Raw genomic sequence first — 18,274 nt, forward strand, 5'->3', positions numbered from 1 at the left:
TGCGTCATGTTGGGTGGCGCTGCACTGGTGAGTGGTGTGCATCATGGTGGTCATGGCTGCTCGCCGAGCTCTACACTTCGTCTTCAAAGTGGGAAACCGCTTCCAGACCGCACGTTTCTACCGTGATATCCTGGGAATGAAGGTGCTTGCGGGGCCGACAGGGACTGGCGCCCGAGGGAGGCGTGGGCTGCTGAGCCGCAGCTGCCGAGGAAGGGGAGAAGTGAGGTGTGTCGTAATCTCAGTCGGAACCTGAGTGTCCGACTCTAGTCCCCGACACTAAGATTTTCAGCTTCAGGAAGCGTTTTGAGTCGATCTTTGAGTTGCATAGCCTTATTAGTTGTCACTGTGTGCCCATTCATTTAAATTCTTTCAGAAATATTTATTGGACTCCTAACCTTGGGGAGTTTACATTTAGCTTAAGGATAGTAAACAAGAAGTTATGAATACTCGTCCAATTAGCAATAACTCAGATTCCTGGTTTGGAGCCTTTCAGTTTAGTTAATTGGTTTATTCAATGTTCCGCTTCTGACAGGGTTGGTTTGTACAGTCTCTTTTGGATACTAACTCGCTCTTGGTTTAATGCTCCGACTCTCTTCTCTACAATTCAGACTAAATTTGAGGTCAGCAGTTTACCGCGCCCACACCAGGAAGCAGCCTCTCTCCAGCCCTGAGCAGCTGTGTGATTCTGCAGGGGTCACCTGGGTGGCAAACCCAGGTTGAAGCTATTGGGTAGCTCCTACTAAGCAAGGGCTTTAGAGGTGCAAGAGTTAAGTTTAGAGACAGTGCAGGAGACGTGGTGTGCAAAAGAAGTTACTTGAAATAAAAAATATGGGCCATATTTCACAGTACTGTATTGAGTTTTGGGGACAAAGAGGAAAATAACCCTCGTATCTGTCCTCAGTTAAAGCCCATGGAGGTGGGATTGAATTTGTACGTTGGAAGTTGAAATTTGATAAGTTATAGCAGAAAACCTCATTTGAGTTGACTTCTAAAGATAGTATTTCCAAAGACCAAGATTAGAGGGAGGAAAATGCTAGAAAAACTAAATAGCCAATGCAAAATAATGTATGTTTAAGAAACACTACTAGTTTTATGTTCCTTTAGCATAGATTACTTGAAGTTGAGAAGATATGGAACATTAGGACCAGTAGGTTGGATTGAAGATATTGCTTCTGATAGTACATTGAGTACTAAGGGATTTGGACTTTATGCCACAATAAGTAAGCAAGCATAAGAATCCTCTTATGCTTTTAAACAAGGCAGTGATGTGATTAGAATTGTGCTTTAAGGACATAGTTTTATGGTGTTATTAAGGAAGGAGATTTAATAAAAACTTTTTTTTAATAGTCTCTGGAGAATTGGTGGGAGGTTGAACTGGAACAGTAATAGTGGGAATCAAAAAGAAAAACAGAAACTAAGACACCGAGAGCCTACTGTATACTAGGTTCTGTGTCGGACGCTTTACTAAATCACCTATTTTCATAGCATGTTAGATGATCCTAAGCAATTTCTCAGAAACACAATTACTGAAGGACAACTAAAATTCCAAGTCAGACATCTCTATTACTGAAGGCCACACTTTTCCTGCTACACAGCTCTGCTTCCCAATCTAAATAGTTATCACAACTTTGTGACCCTAGTTCCCTGACCCTAATGTCAGCTGTTCTTCCTTATCTCTACTATTGCTAGCCTGGGAAAGATATAAAACTCATTTTCTTTTGTTTGTTTAACCAGTAAATCTTATAAATGATAATGTATTTATTTTGGGTTGTGCTAAATATGCTGTGTTCAGTACTATTAAAACTTTACAATTTATTCTAATTTCCTTACCAGATTCTACGGCATGAGGAATTTGAAGAAGGCTGCAAAGCTGCCTGTAATGGGTATGATGCCTTGTTTCTTAAAATCTCCTTTAGGCTCTGAACAACAGAAGGCATTTTCTCAAAGTGAATGGAAGACAGTGGAATAAATTAAGGAGGCATTAAATTGGGGGCAGGGGGACAACTTCAGGAAAACAAATTAGTATATGCTTTGGATGAGGCAATGTCTTATCAAATATTTCTTTAGCTTAGTAGCCACAACAAACTGAAAAATCCCAAGGTTTGATGGGAATTGCATGCTTCTAGATGGAAAGTCAAAAGAGAAAAAGAAAAATTAAAATCAGATTGGAGAATTATGTAGGATTCTGTTTCCTGCTTTAAAGGAAAGTGAACCTTTCCTCCAAGTAAGTTCCAAACAGATGGTCTTTGGAGCCTTTGGTAATGGGGCCCACAAACACTGTCCACAGCCATCCTTAGCACCCCATCTGAGATCATCTCATCCTTTTGGGGACTTAGAGGACCAGAGGGACTACCTACCTCTCTGTGCCCAGTAGTTTGGGGGGATGGCCTGAAGCAAATTCTCTTTGGTCACTGGGTTCATTTACTTTCATTTCTAGACCTTATGATGGGAAGTGGAGTAAAACAATGGTGGGATTTGGACCTGAGGATGATCATTTTGTTGCAGAACTGACTTATAATTATGGCATTGGAGAGTACAAGCTTGGCAATGACTTCATGGTAAATACCATTTTTGTTCTAGCAAATTTTTAGATGTACCTTTATTGAAATTACTGATAGAGCTTTAGCTATGATAACTGCTGAATTGATGACTTTTGGGTTCTGCTTAGTTTTATAATGTTATATAATGTTACAGATTTAACAAAAACAAAAAACTACTTGGGCATCCCTGTCTCAGAGCTGGCTACAAGAAGAAATGTGTTCTCCCAGTTTTTAGGAATCAACCTCAGGTCTTAGAGTCAACTGTGAAGGAAACAAGAGCCCTTCAATGGAATGACCGAATATTTCTCTTTTGTTAAAGATTTATCTATTTATTCATACAAGAGCTGGGTTGTAGTTGAAGGGTGTGTGGCGGGGGTGGGGTGGGGGGGAAGGGGATGAGAGGATTCAGCAGAGACACTGCTGAGGGGAGCAGTGGGCAAGACAGGAGAGGTCTGCTGTACCATGTGTGTTGGCTCCCTGACCGGGAATGGAATTCCTGCTACAGTGGTTGCTGATAGCTTCATAGTGCTGAAACCTAACCCCTTGTGCCACCAGGGAGGCCCAGAATGGCTGAATCTTAACAGGCAGGAGGGCCAGAGTGATTAGGCTGGTCAGGTGCTGATTGCGCTCAGAGACATATTTTCTAATGAATGCTTGTCTTTGACCTACCCTATTAAAACCAGTGAAAAATCTGAGGCTCTAAGGGTAAAAAGAAGACATGGCATACATTGCATTCATTCAAGAATTCAAGGTATTGTGCGCCTGTTATAATATATCTACCACTTAGCTTTGTGATAGATATAATATCTCTGGGCCCAAATACATAGTAAGATAGGCATAACTAATTTCTACTCTGATCCTGCTCCTGGATGTTATTTGAGTCATTTGATCTTGCTGTTCTTGTTAACTCAAAATATCAATGTTAAATGGTAGTTTTTGTAAGAAGCCTATATGTATAAAAGTGTTTTATAAGTGGAGAGGACTGTTCATATTTAGCAAAAACCAAAAAAAAATTTTTTTTTCTTACTCTTTTTTTTTTTTAAAGATTTATTTATTTATACAAGAACTGGGTACAGGCCAGATGCATGGGAGGGTGAGAGGATTCACCAGAGACAGAGTGGGAAACAGAATAGGCAGACTGATGAAATACACTGCTGAGGGGAGCTGCGGGCGTGACCGGTGAGGTTTATCGTGCCATGTGGGACCCTCGCTGGCTGGCCGGGCAGGATCAAACCAGTGCTGCAGAGGCTGCTGACAGCTTCACAGTGCTGCACTCAACCGCCTTTGCCACTAGGGGAAGCCCTGTTTTTCTTACTATTAATGTCTCTCACTAATTTATAAATTTAGCAGATATTTAACAAATTTGGGTTTTGTCAGGACCTACAAATATATTAGTGAAGTGTGTTCCTTGTCTAAAGAGCCTGTCTGGTAGAGACAATAAGCAAAGAGATGGTGAGAATACATATGCTAAGTACTAAGATTGGGCTAAAAACAGGGGGATATGGAAACACATAGAAGGAATTCCCAACCTATTCCCAGAGAGGTGAGAGTTCATGGAGAGCTTCCCATAGTGACATCTGAGCCAAGTGAGAGGGCTTGTGGGACGGGCAGGGGTGAAACGAGGGTTCTCAGCATGTACACTGTGCACAGGTCTGGAGATGAGAGATAGCATGGCACTCAAGATTACTGAGTAGCAGTCTGGTTGGAGAAGTAAACTGGGACCACATCATATTGAAAAGGAACTGCTAAGCAAATAAATCTTTTCTGTTTCCTACTAACGGGTCTTAGGCCTGGTGTAGTAAATAATCCAATGCAATTGTAAATAAAAAGTTTGCTTCCCTAATAAGCATATCTAAAGGAGGTGGCATTCTAACATGGGACCACCAGCCAGGCTGATTGATCTCCAACTGGCCAGGCTGGTTAATCTCCCGGGCCATCCTGGGATATCTGCAATTTTCCCCTTTTGTCAAGAACTTTTGTGATCACTGACTGATGTTATCAATGTAAGATGGTTATGTATCAAAGAGACCCTTTATCTCTAAGCTGGTGCTCAGACCCTATGGGACTGCCCAGGTCTGAGACCTCATGCATGAGTAATAAAGCTTCTCCTGAACTCACCATTCCTGAAGTACTGCTTGTTTTTCCGCTGCCTGGGTAAAAGGCTAGAATTTATTTCTGCAACAATGTGAGTATTTTCAAACTGTTCTAAAAGCGGAGTGAAGCCATTTTCAGTTCTAGGCAGGGGAATGCCAAAAATCCATCTGGCTAGAGCATGGAGACTGGGTTGAAAGGGAGGAAAGTGGGGCCTCCCCTCAGCAGTGTACTTCGGTCCTTCTGCCTGCTCTGCTCCCCGCTCTGGCTCTGGTGAATTCTCTCACCCTCCCGCGCTTCTGACTGTACCCAGTGCATGTATAAACAAAACAAACAAACAAATAAATAAATAAAAACATGCAAAAAAAAACATTTAAAAAAAAAAAAGAAAGGGAGGAAAGTGCCTCAAAGGATGAAACAGTGAGTAGCAGCTCCTTAACTGATGCCCGGGTAGTGGGAGATGGAGAGAAGTAGATGGATTTGAGGTGTTCAGGAGTTGGCGTTGATAGGATTTGGTGGCTGAGCATATATAAGAGTTTCTTTGTGTGGGGTTGTTGTTTTTTTTTAATCTTTTCAAATTTAAATCAGGGAGAAAAAGAACAAAACCATCTTGTTGCCATGAAAATTTAATCGGCTAATGCCAAATGTTGATTGGTTCGGACTACAGGTGCCTGAGGCCATGTAGGTGGTGGAGAACCGCTTGACTGCTCTATTGTGGGTCTTCTGAGAGATTTTGGTAGTAAACTAGCCCCCGATGAACAGTATCCTTCCATATTCTTCAATTCACAGAACAAAAAAAAGCCAGTTAAAAAGAATTCCCATTTACAAAAAAAACTCCTGTACATTAAAAAGGGAAGGATTAACAACTTAATTTTTTAAAAGGGACCAAAACTATGATTAGACAGACTAAAAAAAGAAGTTAGAACTCTTTCATTTTTTCTTCTCCCCCACTACTGTTCCTTGCGTCCCCTTGTCCTTTTCTCTCCCCATTTAACCACTCTGCAACTTTTAAAAAATATATTTATTTATTTTAAAGATTTATTTATTTTTGTACAAGAGCTGGGGTATAGGCCAGAGGCACGGGAGGGTGAGAGGATTCACCAGAGACAGAGTGGGGAGAACAGGCAGACGACCGAAAACACTGCTGAGGGAAGCAGCGGGCAAGACAGGAGAGGTCCACCCTGCCATGTGGGAATCTCCCTGGCCTGCTGGGAATCGAACTCACGCTGCAGAGGCCTCAGACAGCTTCACAGAGCTGCGCTCAACCCGCTGCGCCACCGTGGAGGCCCTATTTATTTATTCATACAAGGATTGGGGTGAGGGCCAGAGGTGGGGAGTGGTGAGAGGATTCACCAGAGACAGAATGGGGAGCAGAACAGGCGATTGATTCTACTGAAATACGCTGCTGAGGAAGCACCAGGCAAGACAGGTGAGGTCTGTTACACCATCTGTGATGGGTTAGCTCTCTGGCTGGGGATTGAATTCGGGCAGTAGCCTCAGGTGGTAGCAGTAATAGCCCTGAGACTTAACCCCTATGCCACCAGGGAGCCCCGACTGCAACTTTTGAATGGTGAGTTTAAGAGTTTAAGCCACTTGACATTTAAGGTGATTATTGAGATCTTTTGTTATGTTTTTGGTTTTGGTTTGGTTTATCTTTATTTTACTTTAAGGGCTTCCTATTATGTTTTGTTTAGGTTCTATTTCTGTCATGTAAGATGTTACTTTTATCATTTTTTTGGTTTGTAGGTTTTACTGAAGTTAGCATATGATGGCTTAGTTATGTGACCTGTTGGAGGGTCTGGTTTCTGACTGGTTCGGATGGACCACATTGTTCCTCTCCTCCATCGCTTCCTTCTCCATGTTAAGTAATTTAGGTGGTTATTTTGCCTCAGTATTCATTATTCTGTTACTTTGTAATAATCCCTTTAGGATTTCACTCATATGCTACTTGGTGTTGATAAATTCTTTTAGTTTTTGCTTTTCACTGAAGCCCCTTACTCATCTTTCTGTCTTGGTTGTTAATCTTTCTGGATCAAGGATTCTGGGCTGTCAATCTTTTTCTTTGAGTGCTTGGAATACCTCTTTCCAGTCCTTTCATGCTTGTAATGCTTCTATTGAAAAGTCTGCTGATAGTCTGATTGATGTGCCTTTTTATAGGCTGCCCTTTTTATTCTTAATATTTCTAGTACTAGAGGGCCTCCCCAGTGGGGCACAGTGGGTTGAGCGCAGTGCTGTGAAGCTGTCCGAAGCCTCTGCAGTGGAGATTCGATTCCCGGCTACGGAGATTCCCACATGGCGTGGCAGACCTCTCCTGTCGTGCCCACTGCTCCCCTCAGCAGTGTATTTCGGTCATCTGCCTGTTATGCTCCCCGCTCTGTGTCTGGTGAATCCTCTAACCCTCCGGCGCTTCTGGCCTGTACCCAGCTCTTGTATAAAAATAAATAAACCTTAAAAATATATATATTTCTAGTACTAAAAATCTCTCTCTTTTTTTAAAGATTTATTTATGTATGCATACAAGAGCTGGGGTACAGGCCAGAGATATGGGGTGTAGGCCAGAGATACGGGGTGTGAGAGGATTCACCAGAGACAGAGCAGGGAGCAGAACAGGCAGACGACGGACATACACTGCTGAGGGGAGCAGTGGGAGAGATAGGAGAGGTCTGCCTCGCCATGTGAGTTGCTCCCTGGCCGGCCAGGGATTGAACTCATGCTGCAGAGGCTGCAGATTGCTTCATAGTGTAGTGCTTAACCCCTTGCGCCACCAGGGAGGCCCCTAGAAATATCTCTTAAACATTGATTGATAGAACTGAAGACAAAGAGAGGATGTTAGAATAATCCAAGCTAGAAAGGAGACTGGTCACATACATAAACATTGACTAAATGAATGTAAAGATTGCCTTGCTGATTTGTTTACCTTTTTTTCCTCTTAAAAATGCAAAAATAAAACATTAAAAAAAACAAAGGTAGCTGCCAAAGCCAAGGTAAGATCAAGATTTTCTCTGACTAAATCTTAGAAACTAAAGAGAAATTGTCTTCAGTATAAATGAAGCAAACTGCAAAACTTTGAATTCCTGTCATAATCATAAAAGTCAAAATCTTCATAGGAGGAAACACTCAAAACCTACTTAAAATCACCAGAAGATAACTTTGAATGCCAATTAAATCTTAGGTTATTTAACCTAAAAGCAATTGGGTTTTGCTTCATTACCTTGTTCTGCAAAAGATCTGTTGTAATTATACACTTGGGTTGTATTGTTCGTCATAGGGTATCACGCTCGCTTCTAGCCAGGCTGTCAGCAATGCCAGAAAGCTGGAGTGGCCACTCAGTGAAGTTGCAGAAGGTGTTTTTGAAACTGAGGCCCCAGGAGGATATAAGTTCTATTTACAGAACTGCAGTTCACCTCAGTCAGGTAATTATGCCTTGACTAATAAAAGCCTGCTGTCTAACAGCATCTTTGATGGAAGCTGGATTTCTTTCTCCTGTGGAATCTTTCTATATTGACATGACATTCTTTTCCAAGCCAGTGTTATTTGTTCTCTAGAAATTATAATCTTGTGTTAGAGCTTTAGCTCATAACTGTGGAGATGGAAATTGCTTCTGTTCTACTGGTAATATATCTATTTAGGATACTTTCAGTTGCAAATAACAGAAAACCCAACTCAAGCTAGCTTGAACCACAGGAAAATGTTTAACTCATAGAATAAGCGTTCCACAAGTAGGAAAAATTTGAAAGTCATTTATTCAGCAGTTCAGTAATGGCATCAAGAACCCAGATTTCCTGTCTGCATTCTCTGGTCTACAGGGATCCACTTCTAGAACCAGTTCCTCTTGTGGTTGTGGGGGTCACTGCCAGTAACTATGGGGATACATGGTCCCACATTTTCATCTGGGGTACAGGCCAGCGGTGCAGGGAGTGAGGGTTTTCACCAGAAACAGTGGAGAGCAGAACAGGCAGAACTACTGAAATACACTGCTGAGGGGGGCAGTGGCCACACAGGAGAGGTTTGCTGCGCCATGTGGGTGAGCCCCCTGGCCGGATTGAACTCGTACTGCAGTGGTTGGCGATAGTTTGATAGCACTGAGATTTTAACCCCTATGCCACCAGGGAGGCCACTTTTTCCCCTGGTCTTAATAATGTTTTAATACTTGAAATACTGCGTTGTTATACATTGTAGGAAGATGAACAGTGCCCTATTGTTGGATATTTATGTTGTTCCTATTGTTTTCATTGTTATGAGCTACACTGTGTTGTATGTATTTGTGATTGAAAAGCTTTATCATCCACCATTACTTCTTTAATTGCTGAAAATGGGATTGCTCTTTTAGAAAGTATACATTTGAGACTTGATACATTGTTGCCCAGAAATGTACTAATTTATACTTTACTAGTGTTGTTTTATTGTGACCCTCCCACTATCACAATTAACATTGAAAACTTTAAAATTATTTGCCAATTAGATAATGAGATGTTTTATTTGAATCCTCTTTTTTTTTTTTTAAGATTTATTTATGCATCTAAGAACTGGGGTACAGGCCAGAGGTGCCAGGGGGTGAGAGGAGTCACCAGAGAGAGTGGGTGGCAGAACAGGTCAATTGACTGAAATACACTGCTGAGGGGAGCAGTAGGCGAGACAGGAGAGGTCTGCTGTGCCTCGTGGATCATCTCCTGGGCTGGGGATTGAACTCATACTATAGTAGCTGCAAATTGCTTCATAGTGCTGCATCTTAACACCTTGTACCACCAGGGAGGCCCCTATTTGAATCCTCTTTTTACTTTCTTTTTTAACTTTAATATTTTTTTTTACATCCCAGGGTAGGCACAAACATTTGATTATTTGTGAGGTTGGCTCACAAATTTTTCCTGGTGTTTTTTTTTCCTGGTGTTCATTGACTAGTTCCTCCTCTTGTGGATTTTTTTTTTCCTGGTGTTTTTTTTTCCTGGTGTTCATTGACTAGTTCCTCCTCTTGTGGATTACTGCTTTGAACCCTTTGCCTGTTTTTCAAGGCTGTTCATCTTTTTCCAATTCATGTTTAAAGGTGATTTAAATATTAAGGACTTTTAAACATGTGTTGGAAAAACACATTTAATACTTTAATTTTGATGGTAATTCTTTTTTTAGTTGTTTAATTTTCCTTTTGTATAATTAGTCTAGCAAATTTTTTCCTTCATAGTGTTTCTATCTTTGGTCTCGGGTTTAAAAAACATCTTTTTCCACCCCAAAAATTGTATAAATAATCACCTATTTCTAGTATTTCCGTGGTAAATTTCATTCTTTAAACTTAATCCTTTAACCCATCAGGAATGTATTTTTGCCATTTCTTTTAAAGGTGAAACTTTTTACCACCAAATGGTCAGCCAGTTTCTTAGTGTCATTTATTTTATTTATTTATTTTTTTAAAGATTTATTTATTTATTTATACAAGCACTGGGTACAGTCAGAAGTGTGGAGGGTGAGAGAATTCACCAGAGCCAGAGCAGGGAACAGAACAGGCAGACTGACGAAATACACTGCTGAGGGGAGCAGCGGGCAAGGCAGGAGAGGTCTGTCGCGCCTTGTGGGACCCTCGCCAGTGGCCAGGGATCAAACTGGCGCTGCAGAGGCTGCAGGCAGCTTCGCAGCCCAGCGCTCAACCGCTGTGCCACCAGGGGAGGCCCATGTCATTTATTTTATAATGTGCCCTTTCTTACTAATTTAAAATCCCTTTCTTATAAATTTTTACATATATTTTGGTCTATTTTGGTCTTTCTATTCTGTCCTGTCCATCCTGTTGTTTTATGACCCTACAGATCCTGTATTAAAAGTAACTCTAGCAGTGTCTGATCTTCAGAAGTCCTTGAACTACTGGTCTAATCTACTGGGAATGAAAATTTATGAAAAAGATGAAGAGAAGCAAAGGGCTTTGTTGGGCTATGCTGATAACCAAGTGAGTGATCTTGGATAGAAATAACCTGTTAAGTTTGTTTTATAAATGAGGCTAATGTGAGGGTTATCCCATAGTTTCTTCACGGTGATTCAGTATTTATACAGATAAACAAAAGAAGGGAATAAAAATTTCTGATAACCTCACCACTCAGATACTACCTTTGTTTATATTTGAGGACATATCCTCAAGTGGAATTGCTGAGTCACAAGAGAGATTTAACACTATAATGATTTTCATCTTCTAAAAAGAATAACCTAGAATATGATCATTATTGAATCCTTGTACTTTGACCTAGCAGTCTAGTCCTAGAAATTTATTTTATGGATGTACTGATCAGACATGCATGAAAAAGTATGCCCAAGGTTATCTACTGTGTCATTGTTTATGATTGCAAAATATAAGAAATCACCCAAATGGCCTATGGATTACAAGAATAGTTGAATAATTTATGGCTCATCTATACAGCAGAATAATGTACAACTAAGAAAAAAATGAGGCAGGTCTTTATGTGCTGGTATGATAACATTGATTGGAGAAGGCAAGGGCAGAATAATGAATAAATTATGTCAGAATTTGAGTTTAAAAAAAAAAGATGTGTGCATGCCATGTGTCTAGAAGGAAACAGAGGAAACTGCTGGGTGAGGGTAGGAAAGAGACTTAGATTTTGCTTTATTTCTTTAGTACTCTTTGCAGCTTTTTTATTGGCTACATAGCTTGTTCCCCAAAAAATAAACCTACTTTATTTCTTTTCAGTGTAAACTGGAGCTACAGGGCATCAAGAGTGCAGTTGACCATGCAGCAGCTTTTGGAAGAATTGCTTTTTCTTGCCCCCAAAAAGAGGTAGAATTTGTTGCCGAATCTTTTGTTTAAATTCTGTGACTAGCTAGTTCAACCAGCTAAGAATCGTGGCACTCCCTTCTTTACATTCATTCTGATTGTGGCTTTGTATCAAGTTCAACAGTTGCCTCAAAAGCAGCTAAGATAATAAAATTAAATAAATGGTGCCCAAGTTCTTTCTGGTTGATCTGATAGTCCTGTGTGACCCATTGTTCACTTTGTCTTTTTGTTTTCCTCAAGTTGCCAGACTTAGAAGACTTGATGAAAAGGGAGAACCAGAAGATTCTGACTCCCCTGGTGAGTCTGGATACCCCAGGAAAAGCAACAGTCCAAGTAGTCATTCTGGCTGACCCTGTAAGTATTACTCAGGAGGAGACAGGCTGCACCAGGGTTTTTTTCCTTAGGTATCTTTTCCCCAAATTTCTTTTCTCTTTTTTGATACAGGATGGACATGAAATTTGCTTTGTGGGAGATGAAGCATTTCGAGAACTTTCTAAGATGGATCCAGAGGGAAGCAAATTGCTAGATGACGTGAGTCTTATTTCTGAATTTATATCTGTATAGGCCCAAGGGAGATTAAGTGTGTTTGTGGAAGGGCCACACAACATTTCTTAATATCAGAACTATGTCCTTTTGTTATTGGGGTAGCTTTTGAGCCAGAGACTTTTGTCTTCATTGCCATCTATTATACATGACCCTTATCTGGGTGCAGCATTTGTATTTTCCTGTTAACTTAGGCTGCCTTGAGGAATCACTGCTACTATATCCTTCATTATTCTGCTCAGTGAATAATGCCAAGATATAACCCTGGTCTTCCTTAACTTTTTTTTTTTTTTTTTAAGATTTATTTATTTATTTATACAAGCACTAGGTATAGTCAGAAGCGCAGGAGGGTGAGAGAATTCACCAGAGCCAGAGCAGGGAGCAGAACAGGCAGAAAGACTGAGGTACACTGCTGAGGGGAGCAACGGGCGGCAGGAGAGGTCTGCATGCCATGTGGGACTCTTGCCCGGCGGCCAGGGATTGAACTGGCACTGCAGAGGCTGCGGGCAGCTTCGCAACTCAGCGCTCAACTGCTGCGCCACCGGGGAGGCCCCTTCCTTTAACTCTATTGGTCATTTCTTTCTCTGTTTTCCGGCATCATTCTCTTTTAGTAAATTGTTCTAACCAGCATACAAACAAACTCTGCTGTCTCCCATATTTTAAAAATCTTTTATTTGCCCACACCTCTTCTCGGGTTTTGCTTATATCCAGATTTGTTTTTTTTTTTTAAAAAAACCTGCCCACACAGTTTTCTACTTCTTACCTCCTGTTCATACTCAGTCTGTTCTGCATAGCTCCTGTCACTCAGTGAAATGCTTGCAGTGACATCACATCATGACATCATTTTGCCACAACCAGCAGCCACTTATTTTTTTTATTTTTCTTAATTTTTGCATAGGAGAACTGGTGTGTAGGCCAGAGGTGCAGGGAGTGAGAGGATTCACCAGAGACAGAGTAGGGAACAGAACAGGCAGATTTACTGAAATACACTGCTGAGGGGAGCAGCAGGTGAGACAGAAGAGGTCTGCAGAGCCATATGTGGGTTAGCTCCCTAACTGGAGATTGAACTCAGGCCTTAGTGGTGCTAGTGTTGAGACTTAACCCCTAGGCTACCAGGGAGGTCCTCCAGCAACTATTTTTCTGTCCTTATCAAACTCAATCTTTCACTAGCTTCAAAAGCAATTGTTCATTGTATCCAACTGGCACATTCCTGGTGTGGAAAGGGCACTAATTGATTACTTTGTTGAATGATTAAAGGAGTGACTCAATCTATCCTGGTTTTGTTCCTTCATAACTGGGTGATGCCTTAAGCAATTTTCTTAAATTCTCTGAATTTCAATTTCCTTATGTAAGATTTTGAGAAAATAAGATTATCTACCTGTGAATTATAGCTGGAAATGTGTAGGAAAAATTAGTATTTACAAATTTTACCATGAAGGAAAATAGAGTTTCACAGCCTCTTCATTGACAAATTTGCTAGATTTTTCTTGTTCTTTCATATCACTGTCTAACTTCCTTCTCTCTTTTTTTTAAAGATTTATTTATTTATTTGTTTGTTTGTTTGTTTGTTTATACAAGCACTGGGTACAGTCAGAAGCGCGGGAGGGTGAGCGAATTCACCAGAGCCAGAGTGGGGAGCAGAGCAGGCAGAAGGACCGAAGTACACTGCTGAGGGGAGCAGCGGGCGGCAGGAGAGGTCTGTGTGCCATGCGGGACCCTCCTCCGGTGGCCGGGGAGCAGCCGGGGATCGAACCGTTGCTGCAGAGGCTTCGGGCAGCTTTGCAACCCAGCGCTCAACTGCTGCACCACCGGGGAGGCCCAAACTTCCTTCTCTTTTGAGCCCTCTTTTCCTTTAGTGTTAGAGATCCTGCCATGTTCATATTTTTCTTTGACAGTGTCTCCTTACTTAAAAGTACCTCTTTCTGTATCTGATCCTGAAATGTTTTTTACCCATGTTCTCATTTTGACTGACTTTTATTTCTATTCTACATTGTTTTTGTCTCTGCATAGAAGTTACCTGCTCTTCTGGCTACCTCTGTTTTGAGCTTCAGCCATCAACCATCCTCTGATTTTCTCATCTCTAATTCCTAGTCTTCCCCGAGCTCTAAACAAGTAATTTTTGTTGTTATTGAGGTAGAAATATAAATAGAATACACAGAAATTCAGTGTTGAATTTGATGAGTTTGGCAGTTATATGTACTCATTCGTACAACCAGTACTCAAAATATAGAATGTCTTCATTGTTGCAGAAAGTTCTCTCATGTCCACTTCCAGTTAGTCTCTACTCCCACCTCCCAGAGGAAACTCCTGTTCTAATTTTGTCATGGAATGTAATTTTGTCATTCCTTGTAGTTCCTATAAATGGAATCATATAGTAGATATACTTTGGTTCCTTTTTTAAGATTGATTGTATTTATTTATGCATACAAGAACTGAGGTGTAGGCCAGAGGTGCAGGGGGTAAGTGGATTCACCAGAGACAGAGTAGGAAGCAGAACAGGTGTATCTACTGAGATACACTGCTGAGGGGAGCAGCAGATGAGACAGGAGAGGTCTCTTGCACCATGTGGGTCAGCTCCCTTTCTGACACAGGGGATTGAACTCATGCTGCAGTGGCTGGTGATAGCTTGATAGCGCTGAGACTTTAACAAACCCTGTGCCACCAGGGAGGACCTCAACATCGTATTTTTGAGATTCCTGCTTGAAATTGCAGCTATTAAAGTGTGTTGGGTTTTGTTTTTGTTTTTAAATTACCTAGTGCTCTCCAGTTTTATGGATTTAACTTTTTGTTTATCCGTTCTGCCAATGGTGGATATTAGAGTTGTTTCCAGATTTTTATTGATTAAAGGAAGACTGTTAGGAATGTTGTCATGTGAACATATGTTTCTTTTCTCTTGGGTAAATACCTAGGAGCGGAATTGTTTTTACTTATAAGAAACTGTGAAGCAATTATCCAGTCATTCAACCATCTTATACCCCTACCAGCCATGTATGTACCTGAGAGATGCAGCTGCTTTGCATCCTCACCAACATTTGTGTTGGCATGAGGGTGAGGTTAAATATTCTAGTATATATAAAATAGTTTCTCATTATAGTTTTAATTTGCATTTCCCTGATAACTGATGATATTGAAGACTTGAATGGAGATCTTTCAGGCTTTGAAACTTTTTTTCATCCTCTATGCTATGCTCCCTCCCTGAACAGCACTGTCTATCTGCTATCCCAGTTATTTCAACTAGAATTCTCAGAACCATTGTTTTTAATACTTTCTATGCTTTTTGTGTGAATACTTCTAGAGTTATACCATTTTTGATTATTATTTCTTCTCACCCCTCAGCCTTATTAGCTATTAGACATGAAGAGCTGAGTATTCTGAAATCTCATCTGTCTGCTTTCCTTTTAAAAAGGCCCTTAATCATCTAAGACTCCAAAAGCCTCTTCCCATTCTCCAGTCAATACTGCCAGCATTAGCTTTCTAAAGCATAAATTCAGTAAGTTAAAAAACTGTTTAATCTCCCGATAGTTCTGTATTGCCTTCAAGGTACATTCTAAGCTCTTTGGCAGAGCGATAATGAGTTTAGCCTTTTCCTACTCTGTGATCTTCTTTGCTGCCTTTCCTCCTTAACTTACCCCCATTCCAACCAATCCCAGGAAACTATCTTCTTGCCTCCACCCAAGGGTGTTTTTCCTCACCTTTTTTACAACTTATTCTTCAAAACTCAGATGCTGGGCCTTCCCAGTGGCGCAGCAGTTGAGCGCTGGGTTGTGAAACTGCCCACAGCCTCGGCAGCACTGGTTTGATCCCCAGCCGTCGGGCGAGGGTCCCACATGGCGTGCAGACCTCTCCTGACACCCACTGCTCCCCTCAACAGTGTACTTCGTCAGTCTGCCTGCTCTGCTCTCCTCTCTGGCTCTGGTGGATTCTCTCACCCTCCTGCGCTTCTGACTGTACCCAGTGCTTGTATAAATAAATCTTTAAGAAAAAGAAAAAGAAAAAAACTCAGATGCTTCCATGGATTCTCCACACCAGAGTTTGTTTTTCTCCTACCTCCCATCCCCAAGCCCTCGCCATTTCATGTCCCTTAAAAGGCAGAAACTCCTGCACTTTTCCGTAGTCACTTTTGTGCATATGTTTTGATTTTTAAATACATTATATTTTCATCAAAATTTAAAAGAAAATTGGGCCTCCCCGGTGGCGCAGGTGGTTGAGCGCCATGCTGTGAAGCTGTCCACAGCCTCGGCAGTGCGGGTTCGATCCTGGCCAGGCTGGCAAGACTCCCACATGGCGCAGCAGACCTCTCCTGTTGTGCCCGCTGCTCCCCTCAGCAGTGTATTTCTGTCATCTGCCTGTTCTGCTCCCTGCTCTGTCTCTGGTAAATCCTCTTACCCTCCCACGCCTCTACCTGTACCCTAGTTCTTGTATAAAAATAAATAAATCTTAAAAAAAAAAAATTTAAAAAATTAAAAGAAAATTGTATTAAGATTTTATGTAAATGCAATGCAGTGTTATCTTGCCCATCTCTGAGTCTCACTGCCCAGGGCAGCCAGTTTCAGCTTCACTGTTTCTAAGTAAAAAATACATGTATTTCTGGACCTTCCCTGGTGGCACAGGCGGTTGAGCGCCGCTCTGCAGAGGCTGTCCCGCGCATCTGGCCTGTACCCCGGTTCTTAAATAAATGAATCTTTTTTTTTTTTTTTAAGATTTATTTATTTATACAAGCACTGGGTGCAGACAGAAGCGCGGGAGGGTGAGAGAATTCACCAGAGCCAGAGCGGGGAGCAGAGCAGGCAGATGGACCGAAGTACACTGCTGAGGGGAGCAGCGGGCAGCAGGAGAGGTCTGCGCACCATGTAGGACCCTCTCCCGGTGGCCAAGGATCAATCCGGTGCAGCAGAGGCTACAGGCTGCTTCGCAACCCAGCAGTCAACCGCTGCGCCACTGGGGAGGCCCAAATAAATGAATCTTAAAAAAAAAAACAAACATGTATTTCTATTTCTTCATTTTCAAATGTAGACATCTGTTGACATCTGATGAGGTAGTTGAGTGTTTTCATGCTATGTCTTTAATCAGTTAGTTACTCTTTTCATTTCAGTCTGATATCACTTTGTTCATGGTTCTATTATAGCAGCTGCCCAAGGAGGGAGACAGACATTGCGCAATAGTTGTTTCCATATCTGAGTTCTCAACTATTCTGTATACTCATTCTTCAAAGCCTCAGATTGTCTCTCTGCTGCACATACAACCACATTTACACCTGAGCCCAACATAATAACCCACTTTTAAATTCCCCCCCCATATTTATGTGGGGTTTTGGGGTTTTTTTTTTGCCTTAATAGGTGTGAGGTCTCTCATTTTAATGTGGATAAATAGGAAACTGGCATTTTTAAGGGCATTTCTACACTTGCTTTTTAAATAAATACATGTATTTCCTTAACAAAACAGCTATTTAACATATGCTTGGTTGTGTTGGACAAAAAAATTTAAGAGACCTAAGCTCTGGACCTAACCCCCTCTTTATGGTCTCAGTCTCATAGAATGATAGGATTAAAGAACTCTGGTCAGACAAAACATAGTTATTAACATGGTTTCCTTTCTAATTAAGAGTCCCCACACTAACCAAATAATACAGCAGTGGAATGGTGTGGGAGGAGGCAAAGAAAAAGGGAATCATTCCACCAATCTCAGTTCACATTTGGTCTCATCATAAGACTGTCTCATGAGCACTAAAGAGCCTGTCTATCTGTCTAAAGATTCTTAAAAGCCTACCCAGGTGCTACACTTCCTGTTTTACCTAAGACTCCATGGGCTGCTGTACTTGGTCCTTGTTCTCTTGTCAGTTAATCAGCCATACTTACTAGCCACAGACTTTGCCCTTAATTATGGAAAGAGAATCCACAAGCTATTACTGCTCAATACTTACAGGCTTCCTCTGTCAAATTAAACATAACTCTGCTGAATAAACACGCTTCATTTTTTATTTTTATTTTTTTAAAGATTTATTTATGCATACAAGAACTGGGGTACAGGCCAGAGGTATGGGGGGGGTGAGAGGATTCACCAGAGACAGAGTGGGGAGCAGAACAGACAGATCAATTGAAATACACTGCTAAGGGGAGCAGCACTGCTAAGGAGAGTCAGGAGAGATCTGCTGTGCCTAAACACACTTTAAATGTTAATTTCTTGATTGTGGATAATGCAGTATGATATAGTACTTTCTTTTTATGATCTTAAATGTATATTCCATTTCTATTTATAGGCAATGGCGGCAGATAAAAGTGACGAGTGGTTTGCTAAACACAATAAACTAAAGGCTTCGGGTTAACTGAAGACGATG

The 18,274-nt window shown here is 41.2% G+C and overlaps 1 protein-coding gene across 7 annotated transcripts; it reads left to right on the top strand.

Annotated features, from left to right (window-relative positions):
- Nucleotides 1-52: 52 nt before the first annotated feature.
- GLOD4 (glyoxalase domain containing 4) lies at nt 53-18,262 on the top strand (the record flags this gene model as incomplete). 7 transcript variants are annotated; one of them, XM_084237007.1, is made up of 9 exons in its annotated part: nt 53-142; nt 1,834-1,883; nt 2,438-2,558; nt 7,900-8,044; nt 10,424-10,560; nt 11,314-11,400; nt 11,638-11,751; nt 11,842-11,928; nt 18,197-18,262. In XM_084237007.1, 9 exons carry the CDS (start codon nt 53-55, stop codon nt 18,260-18,262), a joined length of 897 nt encoding a protein of 298 aa, XP_084093133.1. The 7 variants fall into 7 exon arrangements, with proteins under 7 accessions (XP_084093133.1, XP_084093135.1, XP_084093136.1 ...); XM_084237009.1 differs by having other exon boundaries at nt 11,896-11,928; XM_084237010.1 differs by having other exon boundaries at nt 11,638-11,694.
- Nucleotides 18,263-18,274: the final 12 nt, after the last annotated feature.

The sequence above is a fragment of the Talpa europaea genome (assembly GCF_964194135.1).
Source record: "Talpa europaea genome assembly, chromosome: 7".
In the NCBI taxonomy this organism is placed as follows: domain Eukaryota; kingdom Metazoa; phylum Chordata; class Mammalia; order Eulipotyphla; family Talpidae; genus Talpa; species Talpa europaea.